The sequence below is a fragment of the Strix uralensis genome, chromosome 14 (genome assembly GCF_047716275.1).
Source record: "Strix uralensis isolate ZFMK-TIS-50842 chromosome 14, bStrUra1, whole genome shotgun sequence".
NCBI classification, from domain to species: Eukaryota; Metazoa; Chordata; class Aves; order Strigiformes; family Strigidae; genus Strix; species Strix uralensis.
The window spans coordinates 4,483,135-4,506,052 of record NC_133985.1 but is presented as its reverse complement, the minus strand read 5'-3'; the positions used below and the strand labels follow the sequence as shown (position 1 = coordinate 4,506,052).

The window sequence follows — 22,918 nt, the reverse complement described above, 5'->3', positions numbered from 1 at the left end:
AATCACTTCAGATGCACAGAATTATCAGGAGGAGAAAATTCATCTCACTTAGAATCAAGACCCAATTTGAAGCAGAAAGGAAGAGGCTTGGTTTGCCGCCGTGCCAAGCACTCAGACTTTTCACTGAAGTCAAAGAAGCTACAGCTGCTCTGAGCCATTGAAAATCATGCCCAGAATCTCTAGTGAAACTTGTTTGCAGAGACGGCAGGCAGCAGGCTGATAAGGATGTTGACTATTCCAAATAGGCCCACGTTATTTTATATTTTTAGAGATACTTAGCCTGCCTATTATTATTATTAAGCAGAGGTGGAGTATTTACTGCCTCCTTCTCGGAAATCTGTAAAAATGCTGCCTTTCAGCACGCTCCTCTTTTCTTCTGGTGAACATTAAAGAGTTTCCTTCTTTTACTTTTCAGGCTTATAAAACATCCAATTAAATAAGACAATAGAGAGAGAATATTGCCTAATAGAAAAAACACGATCCCCACAAAGCTGTTGGAGAGGCTTTGATCCCATAACCTAAGGTGCTCCCAAGCCAAGATTAAGACCAGAGCATTTGGAGAGGTCTTTCCAGGGTTGTCCTAACAGTGAGCACTCAGAAGACCCATGGGCAAGGGGACAGCATGAGCCAGGGATGAAGGACCCTCGCAGCAAACTCTCTCCAGGCTCAGGCGCCGCTGGCTCAGCCGCTCTCCCCTGCCGTGCACCAAGGGCCAACTCTCCAAGTCAAATGCCCCACTTCTTAACAACTCCTCCACCTGCAACACCATGTGGCTTCTGTCACCGCTCCTGTAGAGCTTCAAATATGGTCTTAAAGACAGCTTACAAAGAAGCAGCTCTGAAATTAGACATGTCAAGTATTCATTATCGATACCTGTTTCCGGCACCAATCAGCTGGGTGAGGATCAACAGCAGAAAGACACAGTCTTTCCCAGAGCAGCCAAACCCTGCAAAACCACCTGTGACTTTGGGATCAGAGGTGGTGTCTCCCCCTGAGGCTCCCTCCCTGGCCTTTTCCTCCCGATCGAGTGTCCCCATCATTCCCCCTCAGCTTTCAGGTTACAAACTCCCTTTTCATCTAGAGAGGAAGATGCCCACCATTAATGAAGCGTGACTCGTTACTGGGTGCACTGGGGCAACCTGCATGCCCAGCACAGCACATGTGGCTGTGTCCCCACCAGGACAACACCCAGCACACGGAGCTCACCGTACCTCACCTCCCTGGTGCCTTACAGTCATTTGTTAGTCAAGTTGGGCCCGTTGTCCTTTAGAGAGCACATCTCCGTCCCTCACTGCACTGGCCCTCAGCAACTGTTGCCATGGTTATTACATTTGAGTGCCTTTCATCAAGAAGATGCTGCAACTGCTGAATTGTCTCTTGCAAGAGTTATTTAGGAATAACTAGTTAGTAAGTAGGAATAATGGGTTCAGACTGCCCACAGAAGCCAGCAATCCCAATTATTTTTGCTTTGATCCTGCTTTCTTTCTGGTCTCTGCCAGGTTCAGGTTTAAAGTGGGGGTTAGAGATAAGCCGAAGAGAAGGAACGCTTCTTGAAGGGAAACGCACTTGGCTCTGCCAGGAGATTAAAGGTCTCTCTTCATACAAAGCCTCTGCTTTTCAATCAATTGTAAATAGGCTATAACAAGGCACAGCAATCAACCAGGAAACATACATCCTCACCTGTCAGGGTCAGGGGGAGAAAGGAGATGTATTTGCCAGTTCCATCCTGTTAATTGTTAATCAAGATATTATGGGCACAGTGCAAAACCCGTCAAGGGAAGTCACTGATGTCCCAGTGCTCTGCTCCTGCAAGGCGCAGGCTGTGCCTGCCCCGGCAGCGGCTCTCGCGGCAGGTGCCAGCCCACGGCTCTGCTGGGGGTGCCGGCGGTTCGTGTCGAGAGGCAGCCGTGTTTCAGACCCACTTTCAGCATCACAAAGTGAATGAATAAAGCCTGCTCCGGAAAGCCAAGGCCGTTTTGTTTAGCTCTCATTTAAAGCTCTGAAGAGTGACTGGGTAATGATGGAGCTGGTTTCCCCCTGCAGATCGGGTCCCACAGCGCAGTCCGTTAGGCTTTTAATGACATAAATGCCTTTTTCTGCTCTGTGTTATCCCTGGCACGGGTTTTGGGTAGGGAGGCGCTTACCACAAGACCTGAAAACCAGTGCCGCTGAAGGAGAGGCATGTGGAGCCCGCTGCAGCCTGCGCATCCATCGGCACCAGCGTTTCCCAAATCCCAGCCTGTTACAGCAGAGCGGGCTGCTCAAGGCACTAGGACCCTCCCCTCGTGGAGGGATCCAAAAGAGGGAGGAAGACCCCAGCTTCATTCACAGGAAGGAGCCCAAGGGCAAGAAAAATGCATTAGATGCAAACCAAGCACATCTCACCCCTGGAGCCGAGCAAACACGCCGTGCTGTGCCACGGAGACGCTCAGCAGAGCCGCAGCACTGGGTCTGAAAAGGGTGTCTGCCCAGTAGCGACTGGTAGGGACACCTGAGTCACCCGGGACACCAGGACAGCAGGGGACTCGGGCGCCGAAGCGGGAGCCCCCAGCCGGGTGCAAGGCTGAGTTCACCTCCTCTCACTGGCAAGGCAATAGGTGGCGGGCAGAGAGCTGCAGCCCGCGGCACAGCGCGCCGACGCCACCGCACCGCTCGGCAGCCACCCACGAGTGATGAGCTTTTTCTTGCAATTAGACTGTACTTTCGTAACAGCCACACGCTAAAGACAAAGAACTGAATTTGGATGATGTGACACCCAGAGAGATCGCAATTCAGCCTTTCCCGAGTTACCAAAAGAGACAGAAGACAACTTCACTTATTCTAGCTGAAGTAGCTGGATTTAAAGAAATTAAATTTGTCAGTTCATTAGTGTGTAACATAAGAATGAAAAATGCATTTCTAATTCCTGATCCGCTAATCCACAATCCGCTGATCTGCAATCCCCAGAGTCCCCAGGGAGAGAAAAGAAAATCCACAAGCAGCCTTACAGTATTTCTCTAAGATTTCCTGGCCAGGTCCTGCAGACAGAGCTCACACTATGGAGCCTTCATCCCTTTACGGAATACACCCCGGCAAATTTGCTGCCATGCTAGGGGGTATCGGGGATAATAAAAATAAAATTGCACTTGTCAGAATCAGTGAACAATGGATGTTTTGTGAGGTGCCTGGCAGTGATGCTTCACATGTTTGCTCAGCTCCCCATTGATCTGCAGTATCAGCTCATTTGCAGCAGCCCTCCCACTCCTTCGGACAATTAGCACATTCTTAACTTGGAAGTGCTGCTACTGCACTGCAGGAAGGGGTGTTGGCGCCTGTGAAAAGGCTGTCCTGGCTGGACCCAGGACGTATGTCCCTCTGTACCTTCTTCCCAGCTGATGTGCACCCAGGGACGCTGCTCCTCCTCCATTTGGCCCCAGGAAGATGGGTTCAAGGTACTCCTGCCCTCAGGGTACGGCGAGGGGGCAGGGTGCGCAGCATGCTCAGTCATGGGCCCCTTGGCCACTCTGCATACCTTAAATCATGATCTCCATAGGCAACATCAACTTCCTACACCAAATCCTTCTTTAAATTATTCTAGACCCCCCTGCCTCATTCAGCCAGCTAAAGGGGAGGCACCCACAATCCCCTCTTTGGCAAGTGTGGCCCATGGCAGCACAATCCTGTGCAGATCAGCTGTGAGCACTGAGCCGTGGGGTGGGAAACTGGGCCATCTCCTGGGGCTGCCACCATTGCACTTAACCATGCCCTTTGTACCCTCTCCAGATGTGCTGACATAACTCCAGAACCTTTGCAAAGCAACTTTGCCTTCACTTGCTGCTTCTCCCCAACTCCATAGCTGCTCAAAACTTGCTGACCATGCAAGCGTGGTTGTGGTCTGAGCGGTAAAGCCAGTTTGCGTGGGGAGGACTTGCTCCCAAAACAAGATGGAGAGATCTTCTTTCTACAACATCTTCTCTTTCTCCTTCCTAGCAGGTCTGGTAGAAATGCTGTAAAGGTCTGTGGCTACAGACTCCAGAAACATTCATTAATGCCAAAGCCAGTGTAGATAACACCGCCTGGTATTTCTCCACTACTTCCTTTCGAGGGGCAGGTCCACCCTCCAACGTCTCACAGGCAAGGATGTGAAAACACAGCCCTCAAGGAAATTGCTCAGGTTGCACGTGGAGCAGGAGCCCACAGCAGAGCCTGAACTTGCTGTCCCCCTGCGCCACTTCCACACCTCCACCTTCCCGTTCCAAGTTTTTTGGAGCATGTCTCAAAATATTCCCCTCCTCTCATCTCTGCTCTTCATCGCAGCAGTCACACAAGAGCCATCATGCACAGCTGTGGGAAGCTCGAGGCCAGAAATAGCAGCTCATTACTAGAGCACACCATCACACGCCAAGGACCCCAATACACCCTTCGATCCCCTCCGCGTCACCCCAACCCGCACCACCGCTTTCACCGCTCCACCAGCCCGTCCTCTCCAAGCCCTCCTCCAGCAACAGGTCCCACCCAACTCAGGGCTGACTGCACCAAGTGACATCTGTATTTCTCCTGCTGAGCTCTTCAGCCTGCGCTCATGGAGATTCACAACAGCTGAATTGATCTCCAGACACTGACGGGGTAGGACCAAGCCCTGATTCCATTCCACTCTTGAAGTTTTCAATTAATCATAAAGCCAATTCCATTTTGGGCTCCATCTGTCTTTATTCCTTCAGGGACTAATAATGCCTCACCGTGTGTTTTCACACACTAGCTAACTGAAATTAAGACAGATTTCAATATGAAGTGCCTGAGAAGAAAATGCATTTTTTTAAAAGAAAATTTCAGATTCATTACCATTCTCAGCTTGGAAAAAGATCTTGTTAAGTAAAAGCAGCAGGGTATTAATTTGGAAAACAACTCAGGTGAGCTCCTGTTCATTGCAAGGCATGCAAACACACTAAAATCATATTGATGGGCTTTTATGACAGAGTATGTATGGAAATGTAACACAATCTGCTTCCAAAGGGAGATGAGGAACATACAGAGAAAGATCAGAAAACACTCATGTGTGCAGCCACCGCCGAAAGGGATTCTGGCAGCAGACACGTTGCTGCACCAGGCATGGACCAGAATCCAGAAACCCTTTTCAACCCTCTCTGTTGCACTGACAGAAATAGATAAAAAAAACCCAAGAGCCCTTGTGGTTCATCACGTACGGCAGGTTTTAGCTGCTTAAGGCTTAAGGAAACCTCATTTGCATGTTACCATACCCGTTAGCACCCTGGGCTTTTTGTTCCTACCTCTGCAAAATCCAGCCACAGGGGCTTTCCAACCAGCCAGGCCTGCACGTCTGCTTTAATAAGGCAATTCCTATGTTGATCTGGTGGTTTATACAAAGCAACAGTCCTAATTATTGATCTCAGCAGATGGATCTAAGGATTAATGACCTATCCCTTGAAACAGCCACCACGGGGCTGTGCCCATCATCTCCTGGCTGTCAGTCCAGCAGCACCAACGCATTCATTCACTCCTCACCCACGCAAAGGTGCGGTCCCACTTGGGTGATAGCTGAGACTGATGCAGGCAGCGATGCTCAAAGCACAGGCCAGCTCCAGGATGATTAAGAGGAGGGAACAGGTATGGCTGGGCAGCAGGAGAGAATAACTGAGAGTCATGAACGTGGAGAAAAGCAGCGTGACAGGACATTTACCATGACCCACATATCACCTGGGCTCCAGCTAACACCATCTGACTGCAGGAAGAGTCCTTTCTCTTTCCCATCCTCTATTTTCAGGGCATTCAGAAAAAAAAAGGAGAGACAGTCTGGAAAGGATGGTTGCAAGAAATTATACAATACACACCACGTTAAATTCATAAGAGACAGAACCAGAGAGAATCTGTGAGAACTGAAGTGCACTGGAGGGACAGCTAGACACTTCTGATGGAAGCGAAGATGCAATCCTTTGATGGTTGCCTTCTGGAACTGGCTGCAGTACCTTGGAAACTCATTAAATGCAGCAGAAAGGACAAGTGACATACATCTATTGATGCTCTGAGCAGCAAATTAGTTTTCAAATCTATTCAGGGCTCGTGCAGTGGCGTCAAGGGGCTAAGACTCGGTGGGAAGCAGCTGCAATAGTGTTTCTCCAACTTGTGTGATGACTCCAAGCCACCCCGCGGGGAGGGAGCTGCCCCCTGGTCCAGCTCCCCGGAGGTGTCTCGTGGCCACAGTCAGCTGCCCTGACCGGTCCAGCTCAGAGGTCTGCGCGGCTTCTCAGACAGATGAGCCAGTGAGTCATCCCCTTCCAAAACATGCCAGGCAGCTCCAAGGGCCTCTGATGAACATCTCCTTTTAAGCAGAAATAGGATCATCTTATATAAAGAGAGATCAAAATCCAGTTCACAAGAAGACACAGAATGTCAGCACCTGAGGGAAGAGCAAGTAGTCAACAGTGATGATGAGCTTCTTCAGAAAGAGATCATTTCCAGTGCGCTGCTGTTTTCTCTCTCCGCAGAACATCACCCCGTTCAAACACCTGGAGAGACTTGAAGGGGCTGAGGTTGGCAGCAATCTGGTGGAAGACCTGAGGAACTTTCTTCATGAGTGAATAATCAACTGTTTCAACGAATCTTAAATCACATGAATAGACAGATGAGGAAAAACTTATCAAAACGCTGTATCAGGAGAACAGGTAGGCTGGAAGATGCCGAAGTGGGAACAAGGTCCCTTGTTGGGACTTGATCCCTCTTCAGTCAGGACAGGCAAGGGCCAGTCTTAGATGCCATGAAAGCCTGCAGCTGCTGGCTTGGGCTATTTTGCCTCCTACACAAGCTCTGGGTCCAGCAGCTCTGCCTGCCTCTCCTCGGCACAAGGAGGGGAGCAACAGAGGGTTGGGGAGTAAATTTGGCTAAATGCAGAAGACAGCCCCCAGGAGCTAAGGGCAGCCCTACAAGACCCCTCCGAAAGCCCAATTCTGCCACTACCGTTCAGACCGCAAACCTGGCTGGATCTGCCTTTGCATGCTCGTTGCATACAGCCTGCCAGCAATTAAATCCAACAAAAGCTGCAATCAGGGAAGGGGTAGGAGGGTGCACACAGCAGGACCTACAAAGGAAGAGAAGGGATCTGGATCCTCCTATACAAGCTCAGACAATAGCTGTAATCGTAATCGCTGGGTCAGTTCTGTCCACCCCAAACCCTGCTGGGAGCAGGTACGTAATTGAGGCTGGATCCTGCATTTCCTGCTCTCATTGTTCATCTTCCTCCCATTCTTCGCTGCTTTGTTCTATTGAATGCACTTTTTCAACCTCCCTTCTGAAACACATTAACAACGGGCTGCTACAGCCTCCTGTACACCGTGATTAAAGAGTAGACGCAGATGCCTCTTCTTTGTGGAGCATTTTGCACCTATTACTTGGAGGGAATGTGGAGAACATGCGACATGGGAAAGTCACAGCAGGTCAGAAAAATAATGTAGGTGGTTAGGCAGGAAAATCTTTGAAGCTTGTCAAGCCATTAGCTGAGTGCACAGGCTGTAGTAAAAAGGATAAACAGAGAACATGGATGATGAATAAATAGCGGCTGAAGAGACAGAGGAATACATGTTGAGTCCAGTGATGAAACCAGGTCTACACCGAGAAACAGCAAGTTTGGGCTGGCTTTAGTAACCAGTCTGAATGCGTATTTTAAATGGAAACCACCACAATAACTCAAATGCTTTAGCGGAGCTCATTTACTAAATGAGAAGAGACAGAAACAATGTGTTTTATATAATGCATGACCTGTCCGCGATGAGGTTTTCCTGCAGGTTGTGTCACCAACCTCCCTGATAAAGAGGGAGTGCTGCTGAGCACCGCCGGAGCGGCTTCCCGGCGCTCACGTCCCCGGGCAGCACCGGCTCTTCTGCGGGGCTGTGTTTTCAGGGCAGGCCACCTCACACAGGCCTTAGAACAAGTGAGCACCAGGGAACTGTCAAGACCCTGCACGGCTCTGGGAGCTCTCACCTCTGTGTGACGGACACGCCAGGAAGAGACCACCTGCATCGTCAAGGCTGAGCCCTGTGAGAACTGAGAAAATGAAACGGTACCCGGTGCTGGGGGGCCAACCCTGCAGGTTTACTCACTGCTGAAGTGTGATGTGAGGCCAAACACTTCCATTTCAGCAATCTGCATCCTCACTGCTTAAACTCTTTGTCCTCCTCCCTCGCACCACCAGCCCAACCCAGACCCCCTGGATGGGGTAACTCACTCCAGAATTCCCACGTTTTACAGAAGTGACAACATCCTCAGCCTACAGTCCCACCGGTGAGGCTAAGATGTCCATCCCACCTTGTCAACTCTCCAGCAGTTGCAGGTACCTGGGGAAAACATACCTGGCATGGGATGAGCACCCGACCCTCCACCGCCGCACCCTGCCAGCTTCCTGACACCAGCATTTCCTCAGTATTTAAACTACTAAAACCAGGAACAAACCTTGGATTCTAGATTTTTCTCGTGGGGTCTGCTCTCCCTGTCTTCCCGAGAGCACAGGGATGGCAGTTTGCTATTTAATAGTTAATTACACTTTCCTGTTAGATTTCAGACACTGAAAAATGTTTAGAGATTTATTCTTTTGTGTAATTAACCATAACGATGAAACACAGTTTTATACCGCACTGCAGTTTTTGTTAAGGTTATTCATAATGGGGAAAGGCTAAATAGGTTGAGTTCATTATTGTTACAGAAAAAAAATTAGGTGACCCAATCAAATTAATTTGAAATTAAGTGCAGTGAGGCTGATAACTCCACACAAGTCAGGAGTTCAAATAAAAATAGAAGAGACAATCTATAAAGCAAGAAATTACAAACAGGCAGGGAGTCGAGCTGGAATTACTGCAACTGGGACGTGGCAAACACACAGTGTTGGCAAACAGGGCCACTGAAAAAAACGGTGAAAATGGATAAAGAGATGGGCAAAGATTGTAGGATGTAAAACAAGAAGCTGGAGGAGGAAGGGACGAACATGAAGATGGATTTGAAATAAATGGGTAGGGACAGTGCTTGTTAAGCTAACTAGATTTATTTCTCTGCCCAGAAATTCTTATGTCCTTACAAGACAGCATCGAAGCAAGGTCTTTAATTTTACTTTTCCTGGGTTTATTGCTTGGGCCTTAATGTTATTTAACAGCAGTGAGCATCAACCAGTTTCATTGCGAAGCTGGACTTAATTCAAAATCATTAAATCTGGTGGAAGCTTTTTCCTCTTGACAAAGACATCCTGAAGAAGCTGGTGCTTCTCTGACAAAACATGGAAGTCATGCCCTCTAGGAGAATTGTCACCACTGAAATACTGATGGATAGAGCAGGGACGGGGAGAGAGCATTCCCCCATCCCTCCTCCCAGAGAAAAGAAGATGAGAAATCAGAAACAAAACCAGCTGGATATCATGATGCTGAGCACTACTTGGACACCCCAGCACAGCACTGTGCAGGGAGGCAACGGAGCCCATCACTCTGGGCTCTTCTTTTAGGCTTATCTTGAAAAGCAGGTACAGGTTTTATGCCTCTCTTTGCCAAAATAGTGCAAGCTCTAAACAAACTGCAGAGCTGGGTAACGTGAATAGTGGTGATTGGGATGTTCATGATGCACATTGTCATAGTTTAACGGGTTTAATCTCATGGGAAATGGCTAAGACAAGCAATACCCTCATGTGAGCCATCTCTAGAAAACTCTTGAGTGCTACTACAAGATGATGTTTGAGTTATTACCTGTGATGAGTCTACTCCCAAGTCTTTACCAAGTTCTGTAACGTTTGTTTTATCACTCAGGGCCAGGGAACAGCGAGATCCCAGTAGCACTGGGCTTGCTGGAAGAGGCTGTGCTGGAAACTGCCCTGCATCCTGCTGGGACACGCGGCAAACACCAGCTTGGACCATCAGTTTGAAATCCTGTCCCCGGCTACCCAGTTTGAACAGCACACGGGTTTTTAAAGAACTGGCCAAAACACCACAAATCTCTCAATGCAGCTGCACAAACAAGTGTCCTCCAGGCTCCCCACTTTGGCCATGCTGAAAATCTCACCTTCCGCACTTTCTGCCCTCTCCCCGTGAAATACAAATTGCTTCTCTTTGCCTTGAAGATCCCACAGCCCGGTTTCTCTCCATCCTCACCTTTAACTGACCCCTAAGCGTTGGGGAGCATTTGGTAAAGATTCAAGAATGCATTCGACAAATTATTATTCCCCTTGTAAACGGATTACAAAAATCCTTTTATTACAAAATATTAAAATGTTCAAATTATTGGTGTGGAAAAACGTTTCCTGGAGGTAAAGTTTTTAAAAATTGAGGTTTTAATCACAAGCATAATCCTTTCTGGCTAACATTTTCAGTCTTGTGAAACATCTAGATACAAATTGCGCAGAGGCCTGGCTGTGCTATGAACAAAGGAAGATGCTGCCTGTAAATAGCTTAGAGGACATCAGAAGACACTTTTCTCATCAGCAGTCTTTTTTAGCTTAATATAGCTCCTCTTTGCATAAAACATTGACATTTTTGCAATGTTTGGACCCAATGGTGCGAATGCTGATTGTCATCCGAAGATACTAGAGTGTACCTTCAAAAATATGCAAGAACATTTTACAGACAGTAGTTTTACTTGCCTCCAAAATGCTGTATCTTAATATTTCATACTTATATATATTTAAATGTTAGCACCACCAGATAAATGCTAACATGCTTTTATGCTAATGCAATCACTGAAAATCCAGATAATGTTGTGTATTGGCATATACTGTTAGTGAATTATGGATACCTAAATGTACAATCCCACATGCCTAGCAATTATTTTTGTTAGTGCATTTAACTTTTATTTGCAATCAGAGCACTTGAGGATTGTTCAAATGAAGTTTACTTTTGCAAACTGCTGAATGGAAAACATTTTGTTAAAGGTTTAAAAACAGTAAGACTGTGATGAGGTTTTAGAGTTGCAATAAGGGCACCACTCAGAAAACTCTACCAGATGGAACGATGTTTGATTTGGTCACACACTCGGCGATTAAAACCCAAATGCCTAAAATGAAGGACATATAAAAGAAACAAGATATGAAATCTTGATTTCTTCCACATCAGGTCACCATCTTCCGTGGCAGAGGCTCACAGATAGAGGCAGATGGATACCAGGAGGACAGTGTCTGAGCAGGCAGCACCCTGGCAGAGAGACCCTGGGACCCGTTGCCTTGAGGACCAAACTCTGCTGTGCTAAGGCTGCTTTTCAAGTCCAGTTTAAGCCAAATAAATAGAAGCGATATCAGGAGAGAGAATCCTGAGCTGTCCCTGCTGCACCTTCTCTTCCTCCTCCTTCTCCCCCTGCTGTCTTTGCTGATCCAATGTCTTGGCCAGCCAGCTGGCCCGTTGGCTCAAGATGCTGATCCACTTGAAAACCCTTTCATCCCAAATCGGTTTTCAGCACAGCCAGACCTCTGAGCCAGGTCCCAGCCGGACTGCGTGCAGGCAAAACCTGGGTGATGCAGTCGGTTGCTCCATCTCTTACCTGCCTCACTACCTGATCAGAGTTAAGGACAACACAAATCTGGAGAAGACCTGGGTATTTTTAAGAGTTGAAAAGTTCTGGATGTGACCCAAGAACATTTGAAACTGCTCAGTGTCCAGTGGTTTTCTCCTGCATAAAACAACTTGCCTACAGACAAAGCCAAACTTCCAGATTCAGCTATGCCAGGAGTTAGTGACCTCCCAGGCTGGGCTGAGGAGCTGCTATGATCATGTATTAATTTTCCTCTGGGAAGGTCTGCCTGGCTTGAAACTGATGGCCTGAGCCACCCTGGCTGAAGAGACCTGGGAGGTCCCATTTGGTGAGCAGCAGACCATCGCCTCTTGCCCAGGAATGGCTCAGCATCCAGCGCAGGATCTGACACCAGCCCCGGGCACATGAGTACAGATCAGATTGTGCCCCCACAGCCCAGTGAGCTGTGGCACCTCTGGGCATTTATTGGAAAGTCCCACCACCTAACTGAGGCGCCTAGGAACAACCGTGAGTGAAGGAAATAAACATCAACCCCTCAGAAAAACACAAGGTATCAGAAAATGCTTAGTGTGAAGTACTTGAAGTGCCCCCGGCAGTATAACTGGAGCACGGAGTAAGCTGAGAAAATGTATGAACAAACAAATTAAGCAGATAGCACAAAGCAGACAAGTTGGCATGTAGGTGTCTATTGAGAAAGCTTAAGCACAGCAAGGGGAAAAAAAGCAAACCCAAAAATCAGGCATAATATTCCTCACACTTTGGAACTGAGCTCTCAGACAATACATCATCCAAACCACTCAAAATTACCATCTGTCAGAATGTCCTTTAAAGAAAAAAAGGTCTAAAAGTTTCCAAAGCAGTATTTTAATATAGTCATATTAGAAAAGAGAATGTTTCTGTCCGACGAAAGGCATTTGCTATTAGTTGAGGAATACTATATAAACCCATTAATTTCGTGGCCATTGCTACATGCTCGTATCATGAGACAATGAATTTCTCGAGTCTTGATCATCTCACATTAGCTAAATCAGGAAAGAAGTGATTTAATAGCCCTTGTCATTTCACAAGTTACCTGCAAAATGTTTCCAGAGTCTCTACATGATTTTCTCTTTATGAAACATATCATTAAGAGTCTACATGTTATTAAAGAACCTAAGGAAACAATTACAATATTGCCTCAAACATTACAATTGGCCAGAATATGAGGAGCGGGTCTGTCTTTCTGATGTGAAAGAGTACATCTTCTTGTGATCAGTAAGCCAAATTCTGTTTCAAGATATAAGCTGGATCCTTTCCTGGTGTAAATCTGGGTACCTGCTGCTGTCCATGAGGTCATATTACTTCTCACATGCTGAGAACTAAGTGCATTGTATACAAGATTGCAAAAGAAATGCATATTTGTAGACTATATATTAGACTAAGTGATAAATAATTTATAATGGTGGAGAAGGTGACCGTATTTTTAGGCATAGAAATACGCAGATATAACAGTCCTGACTTTCAGTCTCCACTCTGCACTTCTGACCTTGAAGTCTGGTTCCATCCAATACATTTCTAAAGCCTCTGCACCTGTGAATGTGCAACACACACATCATAAAGCCCCAAAACCCATAAAACAAAAAGGGCACCAATAAAACCCATTGAGCCCATACGGTACCACGTGCAGCACTACATGCTACGCCCTAGCACACGGCTGACTGGGCTCCTCTGGGCAACAGCCGCCTTCCAATGAACCACAAACATCCTTCAGACCAGTCTCTCTCTCTCTCTGCTGACCCCATTCCTAACCCCATGTCTAATCGACATCCCTTTGCTGTCAGAGGCACATGTCTGTGGGGCTAAAAGCCCCCTCCAAATACCATGGGAGTTGCTATATTTCTGAAATCAGCATCTCGCAATCCTAAAGAGGCCTAGGAGAAAGGAATAGGAGGGGGAAAGGTGCTCCCTGGGACACTCGTAACCACACCATCCTCCAGACCTTCCCCCAAAGAGGGCTGCCAAGGGGAGACAGAATTATTCCCCTTGGACTTTGTTAAAACAAGGACCCCAGGGAAATCAAGAAACAATCACAGCTTCCACACCAAATTACTTCTGGCTAAGTCTAACGAGCAGGATGAGGACATGCTGAGGAGACCAGCAGGGTAAGCAGTGCTGCAAGGGAAGGGCTAGGCAGGGGAGAAGACAATCTGGTGTGTTGCACAACGAGAGAAGCTTTCAGCTCCTGCTATCAGAAATAAATCAAGAGAGATGAAGAGAAACACAGAACCCATCTGGTCTCCTGAGGTTATAACCCTCCCAGGCTGGGTGGGAGAGAGCTCACCTGGAGAGCGCGGCTCCCAGGACGAAGGCAGCGTGCTCCTTCAGTGCGGCCTCGGTGCTGTTCAGCCCGTCGATCACAAGCTGGAGTCCACCCATGGAGAGGAAGTCCTTAGCGTTGTCCACCTGGGAGAGAGCAGGTCCCCATCCGTTCAAAACCCCCAGCCAGATTCCACTCAACAACTCTTTGAGAACGCCTTGCTTCAGAAAGAGCAGCATCTCTTCCTTCCTAGTCTAACCAGCGCTGAGTTTTAAAAGCAATTAAAAATTAAGAAAGAAGACTGTGGCTCGAATTTCATACAACGCTGCCTGCGAGCACTGGATGTCATGGCTGCAGAAGCACAGTGTACTGACAGGTGGCTATTATTACATGCAGAAGGCATCACTGAAAACTCAAATACTTTGATTAGCTATCAAAACTATTCTTGACACGTATTTCAGTAATTCAGGTGATGTCAAAAATTCAGTAAATCCAACGATGTCAAAAAACCCCAGTTCTCTGCTCTCTCACCTGAGCAGGCCTTTACTGGGAACGCAGGGAATTGTATGTTTTGCAAATGCAATTAATTAATTGATGCTTTAACTGTAGCACCAAGAGTTAGGAATGTTTAAGAGCCTGTCAGCAGCAACAGTACAGAGGCAGCATCCCTCTGCTCGCAGACAGGCACACGGGTGGCTCTGGGTGTTTTTCATGACTACCATCCACAATTTCATGCAGACGTGAAAAGAAAAAGCCAGTCCCTGCTTGGAAGGGTCAGCCAGGAGCTTCCCCTGGGGGCAGCCTAAGCAATGATTTTTCTAAAGCAGACAATACTGGACTAACTGTGAGTAGGGAAATGTTTAAATATTAGTGGGGATTCATGTGTCTTTGACTTTAACCAGACTCAGGGTTAACCAGCCACAAATCACAGTAGGCATCTGTTCTCAGAGAGGAGATTAGAAAAGGGCTCTGGGTAGCTCGCAAACAAAATTCAGAGAAACAGTGTAAAGTGTTTCAATACAAACTTCAGTCCAAAATCAAACTGATGCATTTTGGATTTCAAGGATTTTTTTTTTTTCAGTCTAAAGGGGAATCGGATGAACCCTCATAATTGTGTGTGCCAAGAATTCGGGTTGAGAATTTCAGCATTTCTCCTCCCTGCACGACAGGGAGACAACAGCATATGTTGGTAGATGGAAATAGAACCTAAAACCAAGTTATCAGCTGGGCAAACCGACCTCCCCAGCATCAGCGAGCAGACTGCACCGATGGGGTGGGACAGGACAGACACAAGGTGTGCAGGGTATGTCGGGCTCAGGCACCGTGCTCCAGCCTGAACACTCTTAGCCGACAGTGACTTCATGCTTAGTGTTATTTTTATCTCAACCGTGTGCCTTCACCAAAATTGGCCATAAGTCAGATATTTTAGGTACCCAAGAGAATGAAGAAGCTACTTAGCTTTATGTCCTACGGGTACATCTTTACCAAAGCGGGACCCGGGGAGCTACAGCTCGTCTCTTCTCCCCATGGGACAATACCCACCACTTGCTGTCCCTCTGCAAAGCCGGCAACAGAAATCTGATCTCTGCAGGTCTGCTGGGGCTGATTCAGGATTTGCAGCAGCTTTTGTATCCTTTCAGATCCTATTCTTTTAATTGTCCCTATAAACTGGACCTGCCAGACCTCTTACTCTTCTGCAGGCCCATCTTTGCCTACAAAGAAATCTATGCAGCAACCCAATTTCAGCTACCAGTGCGTTCTTTTATTGCTCAGCCTCTGTAAAATCTCCAAGGCTGTTTTAACGCCAGAATTGGACATGGACTTTTGCTCAAGAGGGAATGCATAGACAGGCAGAAGCTTGCATCCAGCATCAGTCGTGGTAAAATCAACCATTGCTGTAACCTCATCAGCACCGGAGTCCTTCAGGCCAGCCCCAGTGTCAGTGAGACACCTCAACTTGTGCTGTAAAGCCTATTTTGAAAATATTTTTGGTTTTTTTTAACTGGATTCTGTTGCGAGAGCTCACTCCCTCATTCACCGTTTTAAAACCAACAAAACCCCCAAACTCAACAACTTGAAGGTATTAACCTCTCTGGGGAGCGGAGGATGCTGTGAGGCAGCAGCTCATGCCTCGCTTCAGTCCACTGGAATTGGCACAGAAGAAAGCCAAAGATCAAAAGAGCTCTCGAGTAAAGTACACAGGCAAGGTGGGCGAGGAGAGGGATGGGGGAAGAGCAAATATGACAGCAGTTATTCAGGGAGTGGCTTTGAATCGGAGGAGAAAGAAAACAGGGAGGGAAGGCGAGAGAGAAAATGTTAGAAAACGAGAGCAAGGAAAAGTAGCATGTCAACTGTACACAACGGAAAGGAAATTAGCAGTGAGAAATGGTGTGGCATGTCAGAGGAGGGGAGAGAGAAAGATAAGGAAAGTAAATAATTGAGAGAAAGAGCCTGCAATGCATGAGAACGGGTCTTGGCTCTACACACTGCTGTGCAAGCACCGTGAATTCTGTTTATAAATGAGTTATGCTCTGGCCTCTTCACATTTGCATTTGGTTTTTATGCGTTACAGATAACCCAGCAAGCCAAACCTTCCTGCTCTTTCTCCAAGATGGGCTCCCAAACATGCCAAGTTGAATCCTGACTGATGAGAAGCAAACCAGAGCTGGCAACCAAAAGCTGAGCAAACGCAAAGCCCTTGGGCTGGCTCTTCAAGAGCAGGAGAGAGCATCTCTGCCCCTGCTCGGCACCGGCCACGGCTTCCCCTCCGCCCCCTCGCAGCGAGCTCGGAGGCACATGCTGCTTCACGTCCCAGCGCTCCAGGATGCTCATGACCATGCCATGGAGCAGAGAGCATCCTTTGCTTGCAAACCCTAAAGGGCATGGCATTTTCCACTCGACAGGGCATTTTGTGCCCTGGAGGCAGCAGCAGGACGGCCGGGAGCTGAATGATTATCAAAAGCCATGGCATGTTACCATTTAGATGGAGGCTGGGGGAAGAGGGAGTGGCAGAGCTGTCACCGGTCCCACATGTGGCTGCACACTGCCCTGGGCCACCCACACCTGCGAGGATGCCCATCCTCCAGCGGCACGGCTGGGGCTCGCCGCAGAGGACTCCTGACAAGTTCAGCTCTTCCAGGGTTATGCGGCACAAGCGTATTTGGCTGCTGTTCAGTAATTACATTAAGCCGGTACTGCTAAAGTCAGTACCAAGCAGAGATAATGCTCTGGACGCATTCAACTGGCTGGAAGAAGAAAGAGGAGGAAAAGCCACGCTGGCTTAGAGACAAGTCATATTTCTTATCAGCTTCCTGCCTGATGAGAAGGTGCTGCCCAGCCATCTGCCCCGACAGCGCGGGCACAGAGCAACGTTGTGATCGATGCACAAAGCAGTCCTCTGTGCTCCCTGCCAGCCTCCCTGCCATTTCCCCCTTTCTGACCCCTTTGATGCTGGATGTGGTTCCCTTTGATGCTCCAGTCCCCACACAGGGAGCGGGGACCACTTCCCTGCCCCTCGCCTTTCTGAAATTGTTTGCGCCATCCTGTGCTGCAAGCAGGTGGGATTTTATGCTGGAATAGTCCAGACTGTTATGCTGGAATCCAAAGCATCCCAGGGTGTTTAGGGGTTGCTTTTTAGCATGCTGGCCTGATGCTCTGGCACCCTTAACCAGACAGAATTAGCCCTGAGTAAATATGAAGCTCTTTGGGCACCCATTGTTCACACTTATTCTCTGAGTCAGACAGATGCTGTCAGTGAAACAAAAGCATTGAGAACAAACAGCAAGGAAGCCTCTGCATGTGTATGACAGAGATTTAGTGTGGAAACTCAAGACAAAGAGCCCTGGAAATAACATTTCTATTAGCTGATGCACGGACTTCCTCTCTCAGCAGCACATTCCTTCAGCTACCTCCCCTCAAAATACCACATTTGGTTTTAAGAAGTGCCGTTCTGGTGAAAGGTCTTGCACTGGCATCTCCCAAGAGTTGTGCCATTCACCCTCTGAAATGATAAAGTCACTGAAAGCAACACTGGAAGCAACACCAGTCTGTTCCAGACTCTCCCAATCGCTGGGGAGGAAGAAGCCCAGTCCCTTCCCACGAGGCAGAACACAGCCTCGACACCCAGACACCCCCCCCCAAGCTGCTGCAGCGTGGGAAGGCACCAAGCACAAGGGAAGAGAGCGACGTGCCCGCAGCCTACAACCAACGGGAGGTAAAACTGTATGAGCTGAAAGCAGAGCAAGAGAGATCAGGGGGAGGGTGGGAAAAAAGTGAGCATACACCTGAGGAAGCGAGATTCCAGGAAATCTATTCAACCACACGCACAGCCAATTAGCACGGCTCAGCTGATGCTCAGCAACTTGCCATTTGCCTGAGCCTTCAGTCGCTGTTGCCACCAGACCAGCTGTGAGAGGGGCTTTACATGCCAAACAAAATACAGGTTTACAGAAAAAATACAGGGTTTTGGGTGGCTGTCATCTTCCCTGGTACGAAGACATTCTCTGCAAACTGATGTAGGGGCATCTACCTGCAATCACAGAGGCTTTACATGGAAGGAGTGAGAAAATAATTATTTTCTTAGCAGCCACCACTCTACTTACCCAAAAATGGTAGATAAAACCCCATTTTGTAACATTAGGTATATAAACGAAGAAAAAGACAGGGCAAGAAAAAAAGCCTGAGAACAGACAACAAATCAGGCAACAGTAACCCCTAGGAAACTGCTCGCTACTGGCACGAGCGATTATTTATTCAAACTTGGATATAAAATAAGCCTGCAGTAGCCCTCTGCTGTCTGTTATTGTCCCAGGATTATGATAATTAAGCAATTTGTATTACCTGATACTGATAAGAAAAATAAAACCACATTTATGACACCGTATCCCCTGGATTTTACATGGTAGTTACTAATGCATTTTGTTACCTGGTGAACATAATATTCAAGATCGTAAAGCGCCGCTACTTTTTCATCCAGTGTGGAGGCAGAGCTATTGAATTTGCTGATTAATTTAACCATAATTTCATAATCTGTTTCCATCTTCACATTCAGCTTTTCAAACTCCTCCTTCAGCTGCTCTATGGGCCGGAACTTCTTCCTCACCTCTTCCTCGTGAGCCTTGAAAGCAGAAGGAGGAAACCAGATATGAAGGCAGGTGATAGAGAGCCAAGAAAAATGTAGAAAGAAACCCCAGCCCCAAATTTACAAGGAGAACCTGGCTGTCTATGCAAACGGATTTACTGCTGTGCATCAGAGATGCAGGGGAAGCGTTGGAGGGTCCTTCCGAGAAGCCCAGGAACCAACTTATCTGTAAGATCCCTGCCTTGAGTACCAGCAAGCACCTCCCAAGCCTGTCCCTAGGGCTTTGTACACCACTTTTATGTACTACGTGCCTTTCAAAACAACATCAAGCCCAAAGGCAGGCAACACTGCTGTTCTCCATTTGCCTGCAAGTGGATGTTCTCGAGACCTGACTGCAAAAAGCCCTGAGCAACCTCCCTGATCTCACAGTTGACGCTGCTCGGAGCTGGACATGGGACTGGAAACCTCCAGAGGTCCTGTCCAGCCTGAACTGCCCAGTGACTCCGTGCCAGTGACATCAAGGAGATCTCCTTGAATGCATACAGAGACACTTTCATCATCCCAACTGCTTAACACATTTCAGGATGGCTTTATCTCTCAAGGAAACGAATGCACTCGCTGTCGGGGGCAGAAGCCATCAGAAACCAGCTATAAAATGGGGGCAGCTGAAGTGCCGTGCCATGGGGCTCGGCCGGGAGGTATCTTGTCCTGCAGCATGGCTGGTCTTCCTCATACAAACAGCACTCCAAGGGCTGCGATGAACTGAGAGCTGCAGAAAGGCGGGCGGTGAGAAGGAAAAGGCTCTGCCAGAGATCTGAGAGAGCCCCAGGGCCAGCAGGGAGCAATTCTCCCACATCAGCACTGGGACAGGCAGGGACAGAGCCTGCTGCTGCAGGGGACAGAGGAAGCAGAGAGGCCAGACTGAAGATTAGCTGCCCCAAGAGCAGGAGAAAGCAAGACATCCCCTTTTGAAAGGGATTCTGTCATGAGCACAAATACCAAAATATGTTTTTATACAGGAGTGACCCACAACTAGAGGGTGGGCACATGCCATGCTCCCCCCAGCAAGCACTGCCCCAAGGGCTCCCATGTACTTGAGCCCTTGGAGAAAAAAAAAAAAAAAGAGCAATGGAAGTAAAAGCACTGTCAATCTAATGGCAGCCGTACAATCAATGCTAATGACTACTGGCCTAATTACTATAGGTACCACGCAGTAACACAGAACACCATCCCCACCCAACTGCACAGAACTGCTTCTGCAAGAGCGTAGATGGGAACGCACTTGGTGTAACTCAATTTACTTTGACTCAGTTACTTCAAGGACGAATTTTCTCCCTGCAGGAGTGATTTTAAATGGAGTACTTTAGGTCCATTAGATGTATCTGGTTTTAGCCCAGTTACTGGGACAATAGCTATTCTAACAGGGTTTTTAAAAATATGGCTTATTTTCACACAATAGAGTATCACTAATTTTTGCATTTAAATGACACTCATTTCAAGAAGTCCTGCCATCAGTAATGCTGGCTGCTACATAAATAATCTTACAGGAAACGAAATAATGCCCTGGTGCCAGATAGGGGAAAAAAAGACTTTCTGTGACTCCAAGACTTCAGAGCCTTGACTCCTACCTGAGTTTTCCTACGACTGAGACAACATCAAGGCAGCAGAAGGAGCTAGGGCCTAAGGAAATACTGCTGAGTGGAAGAGGGGAAAAAGGCTGTGATCCACCTGATGAGTAACATATCACTCATCCCACCAGTGTCATGCCAGTGGCTGGGGACAGCTGAAAGCAGCACTTACATTCTGTTTTACTTCGGGTTGTGGATTATTAAATGGGAAATTTACAGCTTATACAAGGAAACTTCAGCCTATGCTTCACCTTGGCCACTCGATTTTTACCACCCAAGGCATAAGACTGGAAACTTAAACCATGCAGTGGCTTGTCACCATCACTGAATCCAGAACAGAAGTGTCTCAGCTGCACAACAATTTTTGTACTTCCTCACGCTTAGAAGGACAGTGAACAGCAAAGTAACTTCCTTTACAAAAACTGTCACACTGCGATCCATTCCGCTTTGGGATCTGCGCACATTTTTGTGAACTAAGTGGCAATTGAATAAACCAATCTAGACAATGGATAAAAATACATCCAAACAACGGAAAGGAAATCAGCTTGTGAGTGCACACAAGCGCTTGCAAGTTACTCTTCTGCATTATTAATTCAGGTCTAATCACACTGGTATCAGAAAACTTCGGAGAGCAGTATTACACCAGAGAGCTTACTGACTGCTTTGGGCTCAGGAAAGATCCCACAGCTTCACTTTAGCTTTGGTACACCAAGAATGGCAGTAAGAAATTAGGTGTCTGGATGGCTCATGAGGCTGGTTACATGGACCCTGCATGTCTGGTTTGCTAGTTGAGATCCCACTCACTTGATTAAAGACCAGAAAGCAGCAGCATCTGATGGCTGATCTGTCGCTAAACTGCCGCTCCCAGCCCAGGCCACCACTGCAGCCCCTCTCTCCTGACAGCCCATGGGATAATTATTACTGAGAAACCCCCTGGACTGCAAGAATTTATGTAAGTACTTACAAGCAGTTTGCAACACAAGGCCTTTAAGTTTGAAATTAATAAAATGGACCTGAACAAAAGTTTTCCATTTTTACAGAAACCCCAGGATTAGTACAAAAATGGGTGAGTTTCCCAGGGAACTATATCACTAACAGGCTAGTAAAGGTATTTTAGGTCTGTATTCACCCGAAGATTAGTCTGCACTTTATTTTCCCAAGCAATTACTTTAATCATCATATTTCTGAGATGTGCAATGCAGGGTGTTCGCATCTGTGTAGTGTGCATTGCTTTAGAAACAAGGAATTCCCCTTACCTTTCTTTCTGCCTTTTCACTCGCCTTCATTTTAGCCAACGCTTTTTTGAGCTCCTGGGATGTGAATGAATTTGAGTCAACATCCACCTTGCCCAGCCTTGCAGAGGAAACAAAACATTTTATGAGTGAACAATTGTGTCTGTAATATTTTCATTGTTATATACTAGCAATGGATAACGTCAAGGAGGAAGGGTGCTAAGAGTTCTAGATTTCCATGCATCTCACTTAAAACACACAGAAAAACTCTGTGCTCAAGGAAGGATTAGTCCCAGCACTACATTTTATGGGTGGTTTGCAGACATCTCGCCCTGACAATCAAAAAGGCTCCATAACCTGCATGTTGACTCAGAATCTCAAGCCCTAACACAATAAAAAGAGCTGATTAATTTATGTCTCTGAATTTCATGTAGCAATATATAGAAAAGCAGGAAACGTTTCAGAGGAAAAACAAAAAAGCACCACTGTGCCACTAAGTCATTGCTAAGGACTTGCAAGCTTTAACAGGGAGATCTACAGCTCAAGTGCTGACGATGGTCATACACAAAGTTAGGGCGAGGGTAAGTCCAAGCAGAAATTACACAGAAATGCTTAAAACCCATGTTGTGTTGCTCTTTACATCAATCTCATTGCTTCAGGGGATTTATCTGGGCCATAAACACTCTTGCACGGAGAAAAGGAAAGCCAACCTTTGAGACATCATGCACCTAAAGAGCTTCTCCATGCTCCAAACAGGAGTAACTGGGGAGCGAGGGAAGCAGTGGTAAATCCCACACACTTTAGGAAGGAAATTACCCCATAGTAATTAAGCCTGTCTTTGTTAGGAGGCTGCCAAGGGGAAAGTCAAAGCCAGTGAAACTTTTAAAACAAATTTTAAAATGTGGTTGTAGGGAAGGCTGGGTGATCTAAGGAGAAGGTCAGCAGTAACTGATGTGTACGTAGTGAACACTGCAAGCCTACTGACCGCACGCAGCTAAAAACAATGTTATCTGGCTCAGGTCAACACAAACCAACCCCCTCACAACTGCTCTGATGGCTCAAGCTCAGAAAGGAGTTTCAGACCGATTGCTGCAGACATTTTGAAGGAATAAATGTCATTCAAAGAAGTCACGTTGCCAATTTAGTTTGAGTGTCATGGCATGAGAAGCCATGAAGGTGTCTCTCAATATGCACTCGG

General features: G+C 47.1%; 1 protein-coding gene across 5 annotated transcripts in view; it reads right to left on the bottom strand.

The window, feature by feature from the left end:
- The window catches only part of SIL1 (SIL1 nucleotide exchange factor), a 100,631-nt gene that overhangs the window by 22,409 nt on the left and 55,304 nt on the right, over positions 1-22,918 (bottom strand). For all 5 annotated transcript variants that reach the window (XM_074883774.1, XM_074883772.1, XM_074883775.1 and 2 more), the window contains 3 exons: positions 21,745-21,841; positions 18,705-18,896; positions 13,805-13,926 (listed from right to left, as the gene is read on the bottom strand). In XM_074883774.1, the coding sequence (XP_074739875.1) occupies positions 13,805-13,926; positions 18,705-18,896; positions 21,745-21,841 (411 nt within the window). The remainder of the gene's footprint in view (positions 1-13,804; positions 13,927-18,704; positions 18,897-21,744; positions 21,842-22,918) is intronic.